The 16,162-nt window shown below is 40.2% G+C and overlaps 1 protein-coding gene across 1 annotated transcript in view; it reads right to left on the minus strand.

The window, feature by feature from the left end:
* Nucleotides 1-16,162, minus strand: part of ddb1 (damage-specific DNA binding protein 1) — a 36,590-nt gene that overhangs the window by 16,713 nt on the left and 3,715 nt on the right. The window contains exons 6-14 of the mRNA XM_041040242.1: nucleotides 15,933-16,030; nucleotides 12,375-12,533; nucleotides 11,007-11,090; nucleotides 10,708-10,824; nucleotides 8,125-8,227; nucleotides 7,326-7,401; nucleotides 7,130-7,238; nucleotides 5,104-5,282; nucleotides 2,202-2,365 (exon numbers count right to left, since the gene is read on the minus strand). Coding sequence (XP_040896176.1) covers nucleotides 2,202-2,365; nucleotides 5,104-5,282; nucleotides 7,130-7,238; nucleotides 7,326-7,401; nucleotides 8,125-8,227; nucleotides 10,708-10,824; nucleotides 11,007-11,090; nucleotides 12,375-12,533; nucleotides 15,933-16,030 — 1,089 coding nt within the window. The remainder of the gene's footprint in view (nucleotides 1-2,201; nucleotides 2,366-5,103; nucleotides 5,283-7,129; nucleotides 7,239-7,325; nucleotides 7,402-8,124; nucleotides 8,228-10,707; nucleotides 10,825-11,006; nucleotides 11,091-12,374; nucleotides 12,534-15,932; nucleotides 16,031-16,162) is intronic.

Genomic DNA, 16,162 nt, shown 5'->3' on the forward strand with positions numbered 1-16,162 from the left:
AGCAAAACCTGTGTGGAGCAAACAATCACGACCCCAAAGTATCTGAGAAGCAGTGTGTGTGTGTGTAAGTATTTTGAGGTGTACACCGTAGATGGCAAAGTCACGATCAAAGATAAAGCTGTTTGTCAACTCCGTACAAAGCAGCTGTCTTACACTACCACAACAACAAATCTGCAGGCTCATCTGCTGGCTCGCCACCCAAGTGAGGCAGCGGAGGTACCACAGACGAGCGGATCAATGTCAAGCGTACAACCTCGTCTGACTGCCTACTGTTCGGCACAGTCAGCATCAGCAGGCACCTTTCCAGAAGCTCATAAAAATGTCATCACTGATAAGAATGCAACATTTAAATACAAGGATATGAGCGCGAGGGGGTGCCCATCCGAATTCATTTCATTCGAACAAATTGCGTGTCATTTCAGATTTGTCCAAACTTGATTTTTGGAAAACGTGATAGCCCATTGAAAGTCCATTTGATTGCTGCAGGGTAAATATCAATTCTTGTGGGAAGTCAGACAAACATGGGTTACTTTGACTGAAGGCCAATTACATCAAAACAGCACTGGCTCTGATTAAGTTGTTGGTTGGCTGAAAGCAGCGGTGTTAAATGCATCTGTAAAATGTGGCTACTTGAAAAGTTGCACCTTTCCATGCAAATAAGTTATTTGAAAACACAAACTAAGGGCTGTGTTCTTTTCAAAAACACACACAGAAAAAGATAATCTGGATTAAAAACATAATTCATGTTAACAAAGCTATCACAGTGCAATATTGCAGTGTTAAAATTCTCTGCTTCCAACAACAAAGTGAAAAACATCAACAATTAGTGCAGCACAGAAGCTTTTAATTTGAAGGTTTCCTGTTCATAACCCTTATAAAAAAAAAAAAAAACTTGTGTGTGCACTCAGACTGTTCTTGTTAGGCGAGTGAGCAAGAGAGCACAGCTTGTAGAGTTTGAGAACTGAGCAGCTGTCAATCAAACGCACCTGGAAAATAAAGTGTGACACTGTGGGAGAGAGTGGGGAGGTGTTCTTCATGGATGAACCATTCTAATTGAAAGCAAGAGTCCAGCCTGTGCCAGTTCACCATGTGATGAAACTTTGTCTCCGGTGACTGCTGACTTTTTCATAAGTTTAACCAGAAGGAGTCAGGCCCTCACTTGCACATTTTAATATTTTAGGTTTAAATATTTTTCAAGTGTGTAAACGGTGCATAAAATGTGCTTGGTTGGCAGCATAGCTGCTGCTCAAGCACATACTAAAAAAATGAGGTATTAAATGTGAAATGTCATTGATATCTATTAACTCGTGAAACTGGTGACACAATTAATTTTAGTTACCACTAGACATTCATAGACCTAATCACTGAATGTATTTATTGAGGGACCTAAGGTTAAAACAGTTTCTCTCCAAAGGTAACAACAGCCAACTACCAGAACCTCTAGAGTTCACTAACTGCACGTTGCATCTTGTTTGTTTAAGCTGCACAAAATTAAAAAAAACAATAATCATAAACTATCAGGACTATTTCTTGGCCGTGAGCAGATGCAGGTAACCTGTGCAGACTGGAGGAACTCACTGCTCGTAAACATAAAACAAGACATAACAAATTTATTACTGAGATTTAGACGTGTTGATATGTGGGGTTTTTTTACTTGTCGACAGAGCCAGGCCAGCTGTTTACACTATGCTAAGCTGACTGCCTGCTCGCTCCGGCCTCGTGTTTACTGAATGTGGTATCGATCTTCTCTGACTCTCTGCAAGAGAGTGAAATGTTGCAAAGTGATTGGAGTGAGTACATTTGTATTCGACCAGTCCCACTATTGCATAGTATCCCACTGTCGTCTTTTCCATTTCTGCTGTGACAACCATCCATTAATTTTTAGTAATTACCTTTTTATCACCTTCAGCAAGGCACAAACAAGTCAAAATGTAAAGTTTGTGTTACTGCTCAGTTATTTTTGCACAAATCCTCCTGGATCTTCCCCTTTAAGAGTGAAGATAATTTGGGAAAATTTTTTTGGGGAGTAGAAATCTCTGCTCTCGTGGACCTGTGAAGCCCACTGAGATGTTGTATGTGCTTTACAGAGAAACCTCACTGGACTGGCCATTATCTCAATCCACCTACAGTATCTCTCTCCACAAGCCAGTAACAGCTTTCCTTTTCTTGTGTCAATGCACTCTAGCTCTCTTTTCTCTCACCTCCGCCCAGCATTTCCTTGTGCAGGGCTGTGAAGCAGGGCAGTTTGAGCACACGGGCTGAGATGTCGGTCCAGAGTCCCACAGCGCAGAGCGGTGACTCAGAGCCGGCCTCCCCCAGAGGTGTGATGTCCAGACAGGCCACCTCGTGCTCCATCTCTGTGGTACTGAGGAAGGTATAGAGGATGTGAGAAAAATAAGCAGCGAGCTGCCCTGTGCACCGTGTGAACGTGGAGTGTGTACAACAAAGTTCAACACCCAGTGGAACAAAATGATAAACGGCATAAATGTGTTAGAGACACCGAGCAAAAGTTCTAATTGATTCTTTTTTTCCCCTGATGTGAGACACAAATTGAGAAATGCTGCAGTCATCTGGTGAGCTGAGCTGTGAGTTCACACTGCCTGAAGTTGCCAGACAACATTTTCATTCCCTATAAAACTGATATAAAACCAGTGTGTGAGCTGGCAACAAGATTTTTGTCTCAAAGATCAATTGGCCACAGCTGCACTTTTTGGTCAGTATCCATTTTGCTCTTCCTTGTTTAAGCTTGTTTTCACTTGACAAATGTTAAAATGATTAGCAGATGATCAGTCATTTCCCCAGTGCCCGTTCACTAAGAACTGCATTAATATTCTTCTTTGGTACAATTTGTGGACAAATGCCTGCATCCATCAGCACTGCAGACATATGCAGGAGTAGGTCAGAGGTTTTCTGTGGAATCTCGATGAGAAAAATTATATTTCAGACATTCAGGCTAATAATAGTCTGAACTCGCCAAAATGGTAAATTGGAGCAGCGCAAAATCACATTTTGCCTGTTCCAAATTTGTCACTTCACAATGACACAACTTGAAACACGCTCAATGACTCAACACTGAGCAACAACATTAAGCAAGCTTACTCACTTAGTTTGTGAGTGCATATGCTTGTTTAGGATGGACCAATATGTTTTTCCAGTATTAATAATGATACAGATTATTATGAATTTGTATCTCTGATTATAAATATAACTATACAGTATTTTAGAGCTGGTGACAATTCATACAATATGAAGGTGTCTAATTACATAAAGTATAATAAAGGATTTTATCCATTATGCCCATTAAGCTTTAATAAAAATGTAAGATTTTTTGAAATGATGAAAAAATGTACTTGTATATTTAAAAAAGGCCTGAACTAGAACAAAAGTACTCAATAATGCAAATATAACATAATAATCACTGTATACTGATGTTTATTCTTTAATTGCATTAAAGAGGAGTATTTAAGCCATGTAAATACCCTACATCCAACTATGACTATCTGATATTTGCATATTTTTGTGACTCACACAGAAAACCGGCTCTTTATTGATGTTGACCAAACATTATTTCAAACACTTTGCACTTCATGCAGCCCTGGTGCCTGGTGGCCATTTTTAGAAGCTGCGTGTCTTTCTCTGGAAAAAAGAAAGAACTGAAAAAAGAAAAAAAAAAATTTGTCTACCCTCAACTGTTCTTCAAACGACTGTAAAAAATAGTGGCTCAAAGCAGTTTTATTGCAATAGTGGCACAAAAACAGCCACAAGGGTAAATCGCAGCAGCAACGTGACAGAAATATAATATCATCTCAAAATCTACCACAGATCAGGAGAGAAGAAATTAAAATGAAGGTAAGATGCAGGATAACAACATATACTGGGAGTCCAAGACAAAGTTGTTGAACTATTGGGAATACAGTAAATTAATGTCTGATTAATTAAACTTACTACAACAGTTCTGTTGGGTATTGTCTGCAGTCACATGACTGTGACTATTCAAGCAGAGCACTTTCCTATTTCTTGGATTGAGAGTTTTTCCTTCCTGACATGAAGATTTGAGTCAACTTTGTTATCTACAATTTACTTGGATAACTTTGCAAGCTAACTATGTAGTTTTCATGCTAAAGGGCATCTTTAAGCACAGCCAGGGGGTAACTGAAGGGATGAGGTCGAACATTTTTTTTTTTAAATCTAAAGCTTTTCTGAACTTGCAAGCTGCAGCAGTTTGTAGGCATCTCACCATCAAATCCATGGACAGACATGGCTGGCATTAAAAGAATAATTTCACATTTTGGGAAATGCACTTGTTCACTTTCTAGGGCTTTCGACTTTATGTAGTTATAGCCAGCCGCCGGGCAGCTTAGCTTGGCACAAAGACTGGAAGAAGGTAAACAGTTAGCCTGGCTCCAAATTCGCCAACCATCTCTTCCCAAGCTGCAAAACACCCAAATTAACTGATTACAGTGCCAAGCTAGCAGTTTCCTCCCAGTCTTTGTGCTAAGCTAGGCTACCTGGCTGCTTGCTCCACACCATTACCACCACCACCACCACTAGCCTGGACCGCTGACGCAAGGCAGGATGGGTCCGTGGATTCATGCTGTTGACACCCAAATTCTGATCCTGCCATCTACAGCCGTTCTGTCAGTTCCAACCAGTCTGGTCATTCTCCTCTGACCTCTCACATTAACAAGGCGCAGATGTGGCATTCACTGGATGTTATTTGTTTTTCACACCATTCTGAGTTACACTCTGGAGACGGTTGTGCGTGAAAGTCTCAAACCAGCCCATCTGGCACCAACAATCATGCCACAGTCAAAACCAGTGAGATCACATTTTTTTCCCCATTCTGATGTTTGATATGAACACTAATGCAGGCTCCTGACCTGTATATGCAGAATTTTATGCACCGCACTGCTGCCACATGATAATACAGTAAACTGATAAAGCGCTTGATGAGTGTATATTTATATATACACGACTGAAAGTGCTCAGCTGTGTTGATCAGCAGCAGTTTATCACAGTAAGTGAAATACTGCATGAAAAATATCAGTAAAAAGACAGTAGATCTATCCTGTGTGTGTGTGTGTTTCTGTATCTGTGCCCTACCTGATCTGTTTGAGCTCTCCAGCCAGGATCTGCAGGTAGTAGAGGGCCCGTCCAACGGCAAGGACCACTTGAGTATGGTTGCAGGCAGCCACGCTGATGTTCCTGCCCTGTGGTTCCTTCCATTCACTCACTAATGCCTTGCTGTCCTGGAGCACCAGGCGCACAGAGCCTGACGTGATCTGGAGGCGCAGACAGATTTTCCTTTAAAGATTATTTTGTCTTGTATAAATGGAAAGCGACAGAATGATGTGATGATGATGTGTTAAAACATGAAGCTGTTTCAAAGGAAATCCCATCGTTCATATGTGGGTCTGGTGCCAGGATCGTTGTTGTACTTTTGTCCTCTAAAGACTGAAAAGAAATTATGATTAATTGCGAAGATAATTTTTCCACAATCGTCGTATTTTTGTGAACAAAAATGTGATGAGACGATGTTTTCTTTATGGTGGAAAGAAGATAAATTACTTTTCATTTAATCCACAACAAATAAACAAATTAACAAATGGTGCATACACCAAATCCTTGAGTCCCAAGATAACGTTTAAAAACATTAAGGACAATGTCAGCATGAAGCTACTACAGATGTTTACAAGAATCTGAGTAGAAGACATTTTACATACATTTTACATACTTGAAACCATTAAAGCATGATACTGTATTAATGGGAAACAGCCGTTTGATCACAACACAAATGTCTTGAAATATGGCTTAATTTAAAAAAAAGCATTTGTTTGAGTCCATTAATCTTTTATGAAACATAAAAACAAGATGTTAGTATTTTCAATCCCTATTGCTAGTTTTCCAAAAGTTAATTTAATTGCGTTTCTATTGCATGCACCAAAGAGGCATGTGAATACCTGGTAAAAGCCCCTAAGGTTGCAGAGAAATACAAATTTAATATTGAAAATTTAATAATGTGATGGAAAGAGCCACACAACACAGAAGAAGCAAGACAAGACAGAAAAAAATAAAGCACAATAAGGCTCATTAACAGACTGGAGTCGGTACAAACGAGAGACAAACTATAAATGGAGGTGTTGCACTGTTAAGGAGCACACATAATATGGTGGTGTAATGAGATGTGAAACTACAGCACATATTAAAGACAGGATCCTTAATGGAGTCCTTGAGAGCAATTTAGGAAGATTATGCTGTCCAGTTCCTACAGTTTGTTTACGTTTGCAGAACAAGTCGTAGAACAAGTCACAACAAATTTCAAGAGACAAAAAAAGTTTGAATTAAGTTTGTTTTGTTTTACATCAGAACACGCTGCTGGGAAACCAGAGAGTCTCCAAACAACTGGGGAGGTTATTTTGTCAAATAAAACTCCACAGAACACTGGGAATGCCAATATTTTTGCAGGCATGTAGTAAAAAAAAAAAAAAAAACTGGACATGATAAACCGATTGACCCTGAACAAGAGGAAGAAAAAGTCCTTCAAAACAAACTACCTATAGCTTAAGATTCGCAAAAATGTATTCAGTGTAAATATACCAACTCTCATGGGAAAAATAGTTAGTCGAAAATAGTCAAATCACGCATTGGTTTGCATTTTAAGGCAGGTTGTCATAACAACCTAAAGACCTATGGTGGAGGGTCTAACAGTTGGCAGAATTCCCAGTAGATTTTATCCACATTTCAAAAAGGCAGGCTGAAACTCGAATTTAAATGAAGTGCAATATTCATCTCAGCCGAGTGTAAAATACATGAAGCCCTTCTGCTCTCTTCATATTCACGACTGGCCCTTTCAATCATGTATGACCCAGCTTTTAAAATGGCAAAAGGCCACAGCTGAATAATGAATTTCTGTAATTAATTTTGAATTTGTGAAATTAGCTGATGTTCTTGTTTCGAACTGAAATGTACAAATACTGCAAGTCAGCTAATTCTAGTGGAGAAGGCGCAGGCATCAAATGAGTGTCAATGTTAAACTAACCAAAGAATGCTGTGGTGAGGCACACTGACCGCACATGTATTTTACACATAAAACAGAAGTGTGTGCATATGTGTGCGTGTGAATACGAACTTGAATGAGTTGCTGGTGCGCCACGTTGCCACAGTAAAATGTCTGCTGGTTGTCCACAAAGCCTGGAAGTTCTGTCTCCTCGACTTCCTCACCACTAAGCATCAACACGCTGGGGGAAAACACACTCTTAAGATAAGATAAAGGCATTCAGATTTGACTCTACACTTATCTGGCATGCCGAACGGCAAACACTCACCGTGTTTGACCCACAAAGGACAGCACCAGCATGTCATCTGTCTCTCTGCCGGCCTCAGAGCGAAGCGGCCACAAACCTTGAAGGAAATTCAGGGGGAAAAAAAAAAGTGTGTTAGAAAGGAAAGTTCCTCTCTCCATCATTCTGCAGGGTAAAGCAAATACAATGTCTAGCCAGCATCCAAGCCAATCCTTAACTATTCCATCTGTCAAATGTTAGGATGCTGGAAGACGTACAGGTTACAGATCCCTCTCAGAGAGCCATTGATTGGCTAAGTGAATAATTGCCTCCCATCAAGAGGCCAGGGGAAGAGGCAGCAGCTGAGACTTTTAGGGCAGAGCTGGTCAATAAACAGCTGAAGCCTAACAAGTGCAGGAAGACCTTAACTGGCCCGTGTGTCTCATTTAAGCATCAGAGAACAGTCTTTGGAGAGCAACCTAATTTTCTGGGATTAAGAGGTGTTTGATGGAATTCTTCAGCTTGACAGTTTACTTCTGCAGACACTGCAGTACACTTTGATTTACTAAATGAAGACAAATGCTTCCAAACCTAACCTTGGCCATTTTCCCTGTTCTTTTGAAAGTGCCAAGCAAAGGCCTATGACATCTGAACCATCTGGTCACGCTCACATGCTGAGCCTGGACGAGCAACAGCTGGCGTCTTGGCCAGGTGACGAAAACAGATGTGCAGGTTGAAGTGGCTCTGCCGTCAAGTCAGTGGAGGATTAAGGTCCAGATAAAGTCAAGACTTGAGAGGGAGGTGGTGGAAGAGACACAGACGCACACATACAGAACTCACAAACCTTTGATTCCCGGCAGGTCAATGCTGGCGTGCTCATGAATCCCAATGCCGTTGCGGATAATCCGAAGAGAGCCCTCCTTGAAAGCACCTGAGCATGTTACCAGCTAAAAGCAGCAAAGAGAAACACAAAGACATGAACTGAGATATGAGGGTGTGATTTTTAAGGGATGTTATGTGGTTGACCTTGTTATTTTCTCTTCAACATCTCTGTATTCTTGTGAGACCTTCTTAGCTATACTTCGTCCTTATGTTTTTCAATGGACAATTCTACTACCTTCTTTCATACGTTTCACCACCATTCAGATCAGTAATAATAACACTGTACATGGTACTCACTAATTACTAATTAGTAACTGCTAGCTGCTGTAATATGAATTCTGCGACACTGCATAAAAGAAGTCCAATGAGGCAAGAAACACTGTGTTTTACTTCCAAATGAAGTCAAATGAAATCATTTCAGCTCCAGTTGTTATTATGTATGGTAGCAGTAGTAGTACTACTTATAATATCCAGGTTCAGTGGTAGCAGTAGTAATAAAAGCAGTAACCATATACCGTATTAACAGAATTATTGGTAGTCATTAATGTGCACACTTCTCACTGGTCCCAGTTCTAGAAGTAGATGTTATCAAACTTACAGATAATGGTAGAAGAAGTAGCACCAGTCAGTGTCGTGGCAGTAGCACTAACTGCTGTAGCACTGTACGCTTTAAGAATCTGTATCGGTTTATAGTAGTGCCTCTCTGAGATTGCCAGTTCAAACATAACAACAGGGTTGACATCCAACCCCCTGAAGGTAAATAATTCTGGTGTCTGTACAGTCTCACTGGAGAGCACCAGGATATGATTTATTCATCCAGTCATGGTACACTAACAGGATTAATACTAGAGCCCATAATAATCTCAGCCCCTACCACCTGCCACCCAGCACCTTCCTCCTGATGGAAACAACCACTGCAAGCCTGACAACCCACCCGAACTCCCATGCATGTTCCCAAATGCCCTCACACACTCAGTCACAGTCTCACAGGACTGACTGAATCCTGATAATCTGCACAAATTATGTTCATGTATTTGTTATTTAAGCAGGTTTTTATCAGTCATAAACCCTGGTATGATCTGCAGTTACACATCTGTGAATACAATATCTCTTTCTCAGCTTTGACTACACACTGTGCTGCCATGCTTTGTCTGAAACCATATTACAGGTTATATTATTGGTTATATTTTGCACTGCAGCCTGTGCGTCAACCCTTAACTGTCCTGGAACATGTCTGCACCAATTAACCAGGTCAAATGCTCTATGGATTTTTCAGCAAATGGCAAATTAAAACAAATGTGATTGGATTTAGTGGATTTGTGTGGATGAATACAGTCAGTGACTGACTGTGCTGGTCTGTAACCAGAGTCTGGCTCAGTGCTCTAGTGGACTACTGCCTTTGGAAACACATCAAGTACCCCGAGGCCTGGTCTCAAACTCTGCCAACAAAACCTTCTGTACTGCAGCTCTCCATACTTCGCTGTTTCATGTCCCTCTGCCTCAGCGATTCGACACAAAGGAGGACAAATAATCACATCAAAAAAGTGCTTTTGTCAATCTATGAAATTTCTTAAGCAATGTGTCAAAGAACATGCCAAAAACGCACTGTCTCAATTAGCGGCTGGCTGCGATTTACATAACAGATCATGATTTGACATTACAGGAAAAAAAAAGACTTCAACTCCTTATCACTTACACTGGGTAAAAACATGAAGATGTATCTGCTTCTTGCCTTTTAACATTCAATATGGGTTACATCACATTATATTCAGAATACAAACTGTTTGATAAGTACTGAAGGTAAACAAACTAAAGCATGCAGACGTGCTAAAGATGATGGAGTGTTAGGATCCATGCCAACGGGGAACAATCAAGAAGAGGTCTTCGCTGTCACTTTTAAAGGGTGTAAATATTATTAAAGGAAATGACTTGCACCGTAATCTGCCTTTTCACAATGGAACAAGAAAGCCAATTTAAGTTTGTGTACCCGAGATGCATTTTAACATCAGTTATAACTGCAGTCCAGCTAAATCATATCTAGACGCAAATAGGATACCAGGTGCATGTTAATTCCAGGTGAACAGAGGCCACTGGCAACAAAAAAAAGATCAGACTAGACAAAAGGTCTACACCCAGACTGCCTTTAAACAGGCACAGGAAGTTGTGTATTTGATGTCAGCAAGAATCTCCTGAATACACTGTACCCAGCTACTCTGGCCAGTGGCAGGTTTGTGCTGTACTATGTAGTATGCTTAATTCTGCTGACAAAAACAAAGTTAACACGGCTCAAGAAGCTCGCTGCAGTGGTGGCATAAGCCAACACTCCCTGAAGGCTGTGACAAAGAGGATGATAAAGAGGAAAACAAAAACGGAGACTCGCTATAAACTATAACGCGTATCCAGTGATGGTTTTCGGTAATCACCACGTCAAATCTTTGGTCAATGTCCCAGGAAAGCTTTTATTCTATCTGAATAATTTCAGTATGTAACTATGATGTTTCTGTGAAGTTTCAGAGAGACAAAGGATTCAGTTTAGGGCTTTTACCTGACCCTGGCCTTGCCTCTCCAGGTCTACTACACACATGTCCACAATGGGCCCCAGATTGGTGAATGTCTCCATCACAGCCACATATGAGCCCTGGTCGTTGCTGTCCACGTTGAGCTGCAGAGAAACAAACAGAACCCAACTGACAAATCAGTGCGAAAGGGTGACAGTACATGGCAGACAACAGTCACATGTAGTCAAAAACTACATAGACTGTTTACTTCAAACAGGAGCCATTGAAAATTGTTTTGGTAAAGAGTATTGGCCTGTAAAGAACAACAAACTCGCTTGCTGCTTACCTTCACCAACTGAGAATCGCCCAGTCTGGAGCCCACAAACACCACACCGTTGTCCAAGTAGGTCAAACACTCAGCAATAGATGTCTGTCAATGGAGAGGGACACAAAAACATCTTAGTCTCTCAAGCCAGGTCCACAGTAGGGCTGCAACTAACAATTATTTAGTTTTTGATCAATTTGCAGATAATTTTACCTATAAAATGTGAGAAAACAGTTAAAAATGTCATAATTTTGAAAAGCTTCTTAGACACAAGTTTTAGCTTCAGTTCCTTCACATTTGTTTTATTTTTATTGTTGGTCAAACAAAATTAGCAATTATGAAACATCAATTTTGGCTCTGGTCATTTCAGTTGGGAAATTTGTTATTAGTTTTGACCTTTAACACACAACTATTAACCAAGAAATATAATTGGCAGATTACTTTATAATGAAATAATATTAATATTAATATTTGTAGCCCAGTTTGAACTATCGCCTGACAGCAACAAGAGAAAGGTCACATGGATCAACTCGGTTAAACTGAAACATAAAAAATGCCAAGATGGCAGATAATGGCATTAATTTTGTTGTTTGCAAAATGAGGGGGAACATGAAAAAAGTGGAACGTTCCTATTGTTTTGAAATTTCATGTGCGAGTAGTTAACTTTTTTAAAGTGATCTGAAAGCAGACAGATCTCCGTTTGAGACAGACGATTCACCCTCATCAGAGTCAACATGATCTTACTCTCTAAGTTATTATTTATACACAACAAAGACAAGTTTTTTTTCTGTCTAACACTTTAATGCAGAGTTGCTGTTGACTGAGCACAGATGTCTTAACAATGAAGTTTAGAATGATTTGAAAATCAATCTGCCTCGAGCTCAACAGACCTACTCTGCCTGACTGTTTCTGGCTCCAGTATCACTCTGCAGACTATGAAGAAAGTATTTTACCCTTCTAAACACCTTGGCAAGTCATTAGAGACAGGTGCCACATGCCAAAACCTATCTGGCTTTTAATGTGAGCTTTTGCTTCGAGCACAGTATAGATATACACTCATTGTCTAAGTCATCAACTCTAAAAAGATATGTGACATCCTGGCAAGCAAGCCACAAAGAGGAGGGATCATTTTTTCTCATCCTCCGTACAAGTGCAGACTGATCCATTAGCCCCTGTCAAGGCCATAAAACATAAAAAAGTCGACTGTAACAAAGTGGGTGCTGAGAGGGGAAGGCGGGGGGAGGAAAATCAACACGCAACAAAAAGGGTGGTCGAGCCAGGGAGGGAGAGAGAGACAGATGGGAGGGATGCCAGAGGACAGGCAGGTGGATAAACAGAGTGAAAACGGGCAGAGATAAAGCGACACAGAGAATAAGATAAATAGAGGACCTCTCCGAGCAGCTCCACATGCAGGTCTTTGAGCGCCACTGTGCCATCCATGAGCTCCTCCTTTTCCAACAGCAGCATGAACAGACGTCCCTCCATGTCCCCCAGCAGGTAGCGCGAGCCGTTGGGGTCCACCCGGTTGTGACAGACAATGGTACTTTGCTGCAATTGAGAGTGGAACGCATTAAAAATAATTTACAAAGCCTGCAAAAGCTCCTCAAATTAAACCAGTACCAAAAGAGTTCTCATGCTCACCTCATGTTTAATCTAAGTACTGTATGAAAATTTCAAAGTTACAGCCACAGAGAGCTGTCTTCAGTATGTTTGTTTTATTATCTCTCATTATGAAAACATGCTCTGAGGAGTTTTCCCTAGGTGCAGCCTGAAAACACAGACTCTTCAAATTTTGCCTGACAAGAGAAGCATGGATTAAATAAGTCAGGATGCTGCACCGTTAGGAACCTGTGTACACGACAAACAGCAAATAACAAACAACACGGAGCTTAACACAAGAGGAAAAGGATTCCACACTGTTCAGAAACATTTTCCACTACAATCTGAAGATCGATTACAAATGTAATGTGACACACGGGGGTATTAACATTGAAGAATTTAGTACAATAAGAGCCTGACCTGCACTAGATTTTGAGAGAGAGAGAGAGAGAGAGAGAGAGAGAGAGAGAGAGAGAGAGAGAGAGAGAGAGAGAGAGAGAGAGAGAGAGAGAGAGAGATGTTTTTTACATAAGCAAAAACAATATACAAGCATTTTTTAAGGATCCCTTAAACCTGGTAATTAGAGATTTGCAAACAAGATATGCACACAACAGGATATTTTATAGCTGAAAAATATCTTGAGGGTGCTCTCTGGAGGAGACATTATGCAATAGCAACAGTGCTTCTTAATTGCCTGAAACATATCTCTGGTATTTGTGTATTGCAATACTTTGTGACTTATCAGCTGACATATGTGCCAACAACTGATATATCTATGATTTGCTAATATTCCAATAGTACTGATTTGGCTCATTTTTATCAGTTCTACTAATAATTATATGATGTCAGACTTTGGTGGTCTTATCATTTCATGCTGCCATAATTTAGGATACTGTACAAAGAAAGCAGCACAGCTGCTTAAACAGAGTGAAGCTAGAGAAGTCAGGAAGCTCTACTGATGCAGACTACTGTATTTCCTGAGAGGGTGTTGGAAAGGATAACTTGTCTTCTAATACTTTCCCCCTCAGCAAAACTCCCTTTGGATGTTGTCAGGGTCCCTCTCTGCTTTCAGTCCTGTTTAACACTTTGGCTTTAACCACGCTGGGCTGCACCAAAACATCTTAGGAGCTTTCGACTGGAGTTGCTGGAGAGCCAAAGCCTCCCTTCTCCACTATCACTACAGGATAAGCCGCCCAACTGGCTAGAATAGTAGTCGTGATTGGAAACGGCATTAAAATCACAGTGTGACTGAGCCTGCTCCGCTTTTCATTCAAAGGGAGGTATTGTTATTGTCATTGTCTACTGTACAAGCTGAGTCAATTTCTCACTTGATCGAACCTTTACAAAACTCATTTTCCCAATCCTCCTGCCTGTGGTATTGCTTACATTTTTTGTCAAACTGTGGATCCGCTTTTATTTTCACAGCTTCCCAACCCTGCCACAATCCTCTCCACTGAATGGCAGGTAATTAGCTTGTTACATTCGACAAGTGAAACCAGTGTGCTGACCAGTTTAGACCAGTTTACAATAAAAAAAAAAAAAGTGATGTGAGCTCAGACACATCCAGCAGACCTCCATTCCGGCAGAACCTTAGGTGTCTCACGTTTGCTTTTCACTTCTGTGCCTCAGAGTGACAATTTATTAATTAGCTGCCAAAAACGTTGTTATACATCAAAGGATACGCTTCTGTGTTTTCTTGAAGCTGCTGAACGGGGGGTGTGTTTCGGCTGAATACTAATGACACATTAGGTGTGAAAGAAAGTCCAAAACAAAAACTTCACCTTCATTTAAAACGGAGTTTCATTAGTCTCGTAGCAGATGCCCCACTACCTCTTCCCTCAAACATCTGTTGAGCAATGCTGAGCAATGCTAGCACAGAGTTGTTACAAAGACATGCAGGCCTGCTAGACAATTGTGAGTTGCATAAGCCTGCGGGCTGTTTAGGGCCTTTGAAAGACAGAACGGATCAGCAGGACACAGACATGAGCTGCAGCCCATGATGAAATAACAGAAGGTTTAGAGGTGTTTGAAGCTGTACTTGTGCTGCATTTTTATTTTTGATATCACGGTGAGAATAGCGGATATGTGGATATGTGTGGCACTGATACGGTAACTTTTCTGTTTCACTGAAATACCACAAAGAATCAGGTTTGCACAAGTGGAGATTGCCTGTTACCTCTCCTGCAGTAAAAAGGACAACTTTATGGCCCCTTACTACTTAAAACTATTAAAATAATAAAAAATAAAAGAAGAAATAATAATTTAAAAAGGAGATTTTGTTAAAGCGGATTAATCTACATGAGCATTAAAGAAGGACAAACAAACAAAAAAATAGAAGAGGGACAGCACAGTTTGCATTCAAAATGGAAAAGCTACTAACTAATCATCCCTCTATCAGACTGACAAGTTAGTTATCAACACAGCCTGTAATCTCACAAAGGCATTATTCTTGTTATCATGAAGACAAAACAAAGCTGTGTAACTCTAAATTAGAAGCTAATACATCTGAACAATTTGATTTGTTCTTTCTAAAATTTATGAGGCCATGGTACCAAAGAGAGCGAGACAGTAAGAGAACATTCCCTAATTATAGAAGCAGGGTGTTGTTGAAGAGCTCCTTTGGGCCTTGAGCTTTGTTAAATTTGCGCAGCCGTGGAGACTGAAACTTAATCTTGATAAGATAACACCGAAAGCAGTGGCGTATGGGGAGCTAAAGTCATCATCACGGCAGTTATAAACCTGCCTTTAAGTCCAACTTCAACATCAATCACAAGATTCATAACAAATAAATGTACATGTACACCTCAGGGTCTCCTACATAGCTAAATATTATCATGTTCACATAACACAGATCCTGAAGAAAGTTTGACTGCTATCATCATTATTTTACTTCATTATATCAAAGAGCAACGCTTCTGGGACTCAATTTACTACTACCCACTGAATATTAACTGAATTCTGCTTTATGTTATTCTATTCTGATGAGTCTCTGAAATCTAACAACACAGATGAGGATAGAAACCTGTGACGGTGTATTACACCAACCCTGCAACTGAATTTACATTACTGTCTAACTTTATTTTGGGTATCATTTGTAAAGGAATACGTATATTTGTTGGGGTGTGATAGTATGGAACACATTTATATACAGAATTTATGATACACACAACATAACATGACCATATAATACCATGGAAATGAGTTCTACATTATGATATGCTGTAAAGAAATGCTAAACTACCTCCCTTTGTACTGCTGAATGAGGGTTTAGGAACAACAACTAAATGCTCTACTTTTTAATTTTTCAAAAACAGAGGATTATCAATACCCATTATTTGGTGTCTTTACCTTGATAGTAGGAGGTGCAATGGCCAAGTATTTGTCTCCATTATGGTAGGTGATGGACTCTTGTCCTATGATTATAGCTCCACCGAATGGCTCTGGCACTAAAATACAAGCACATTAGCAACAGAGTGAGTGTTAAATCTGTACAATTTCAGACACAGACAGTTTGTATATTTGAAACAGGTATACTGATCATTTAAGCGGGGTTTCAACTTCAGTACATAGTATTTTAT

The sequence above is a fragment of the Toxotes jaculatrix genome, chromosome 1, assembly GCF_017976425.1.
Source record: "Toxotes jaculatrix isolate fToxJac2 chromosome 1, fToxJac2.pri, whole genome shotgun sequence".
In the NCBI taxonomy this organism is placed as follows: domain Eukaryota; kingdom Metazoa; phylum Chordata; class Actinopteri; family Toxotidae; genus Toxotes; species Toxotes jaculatrix.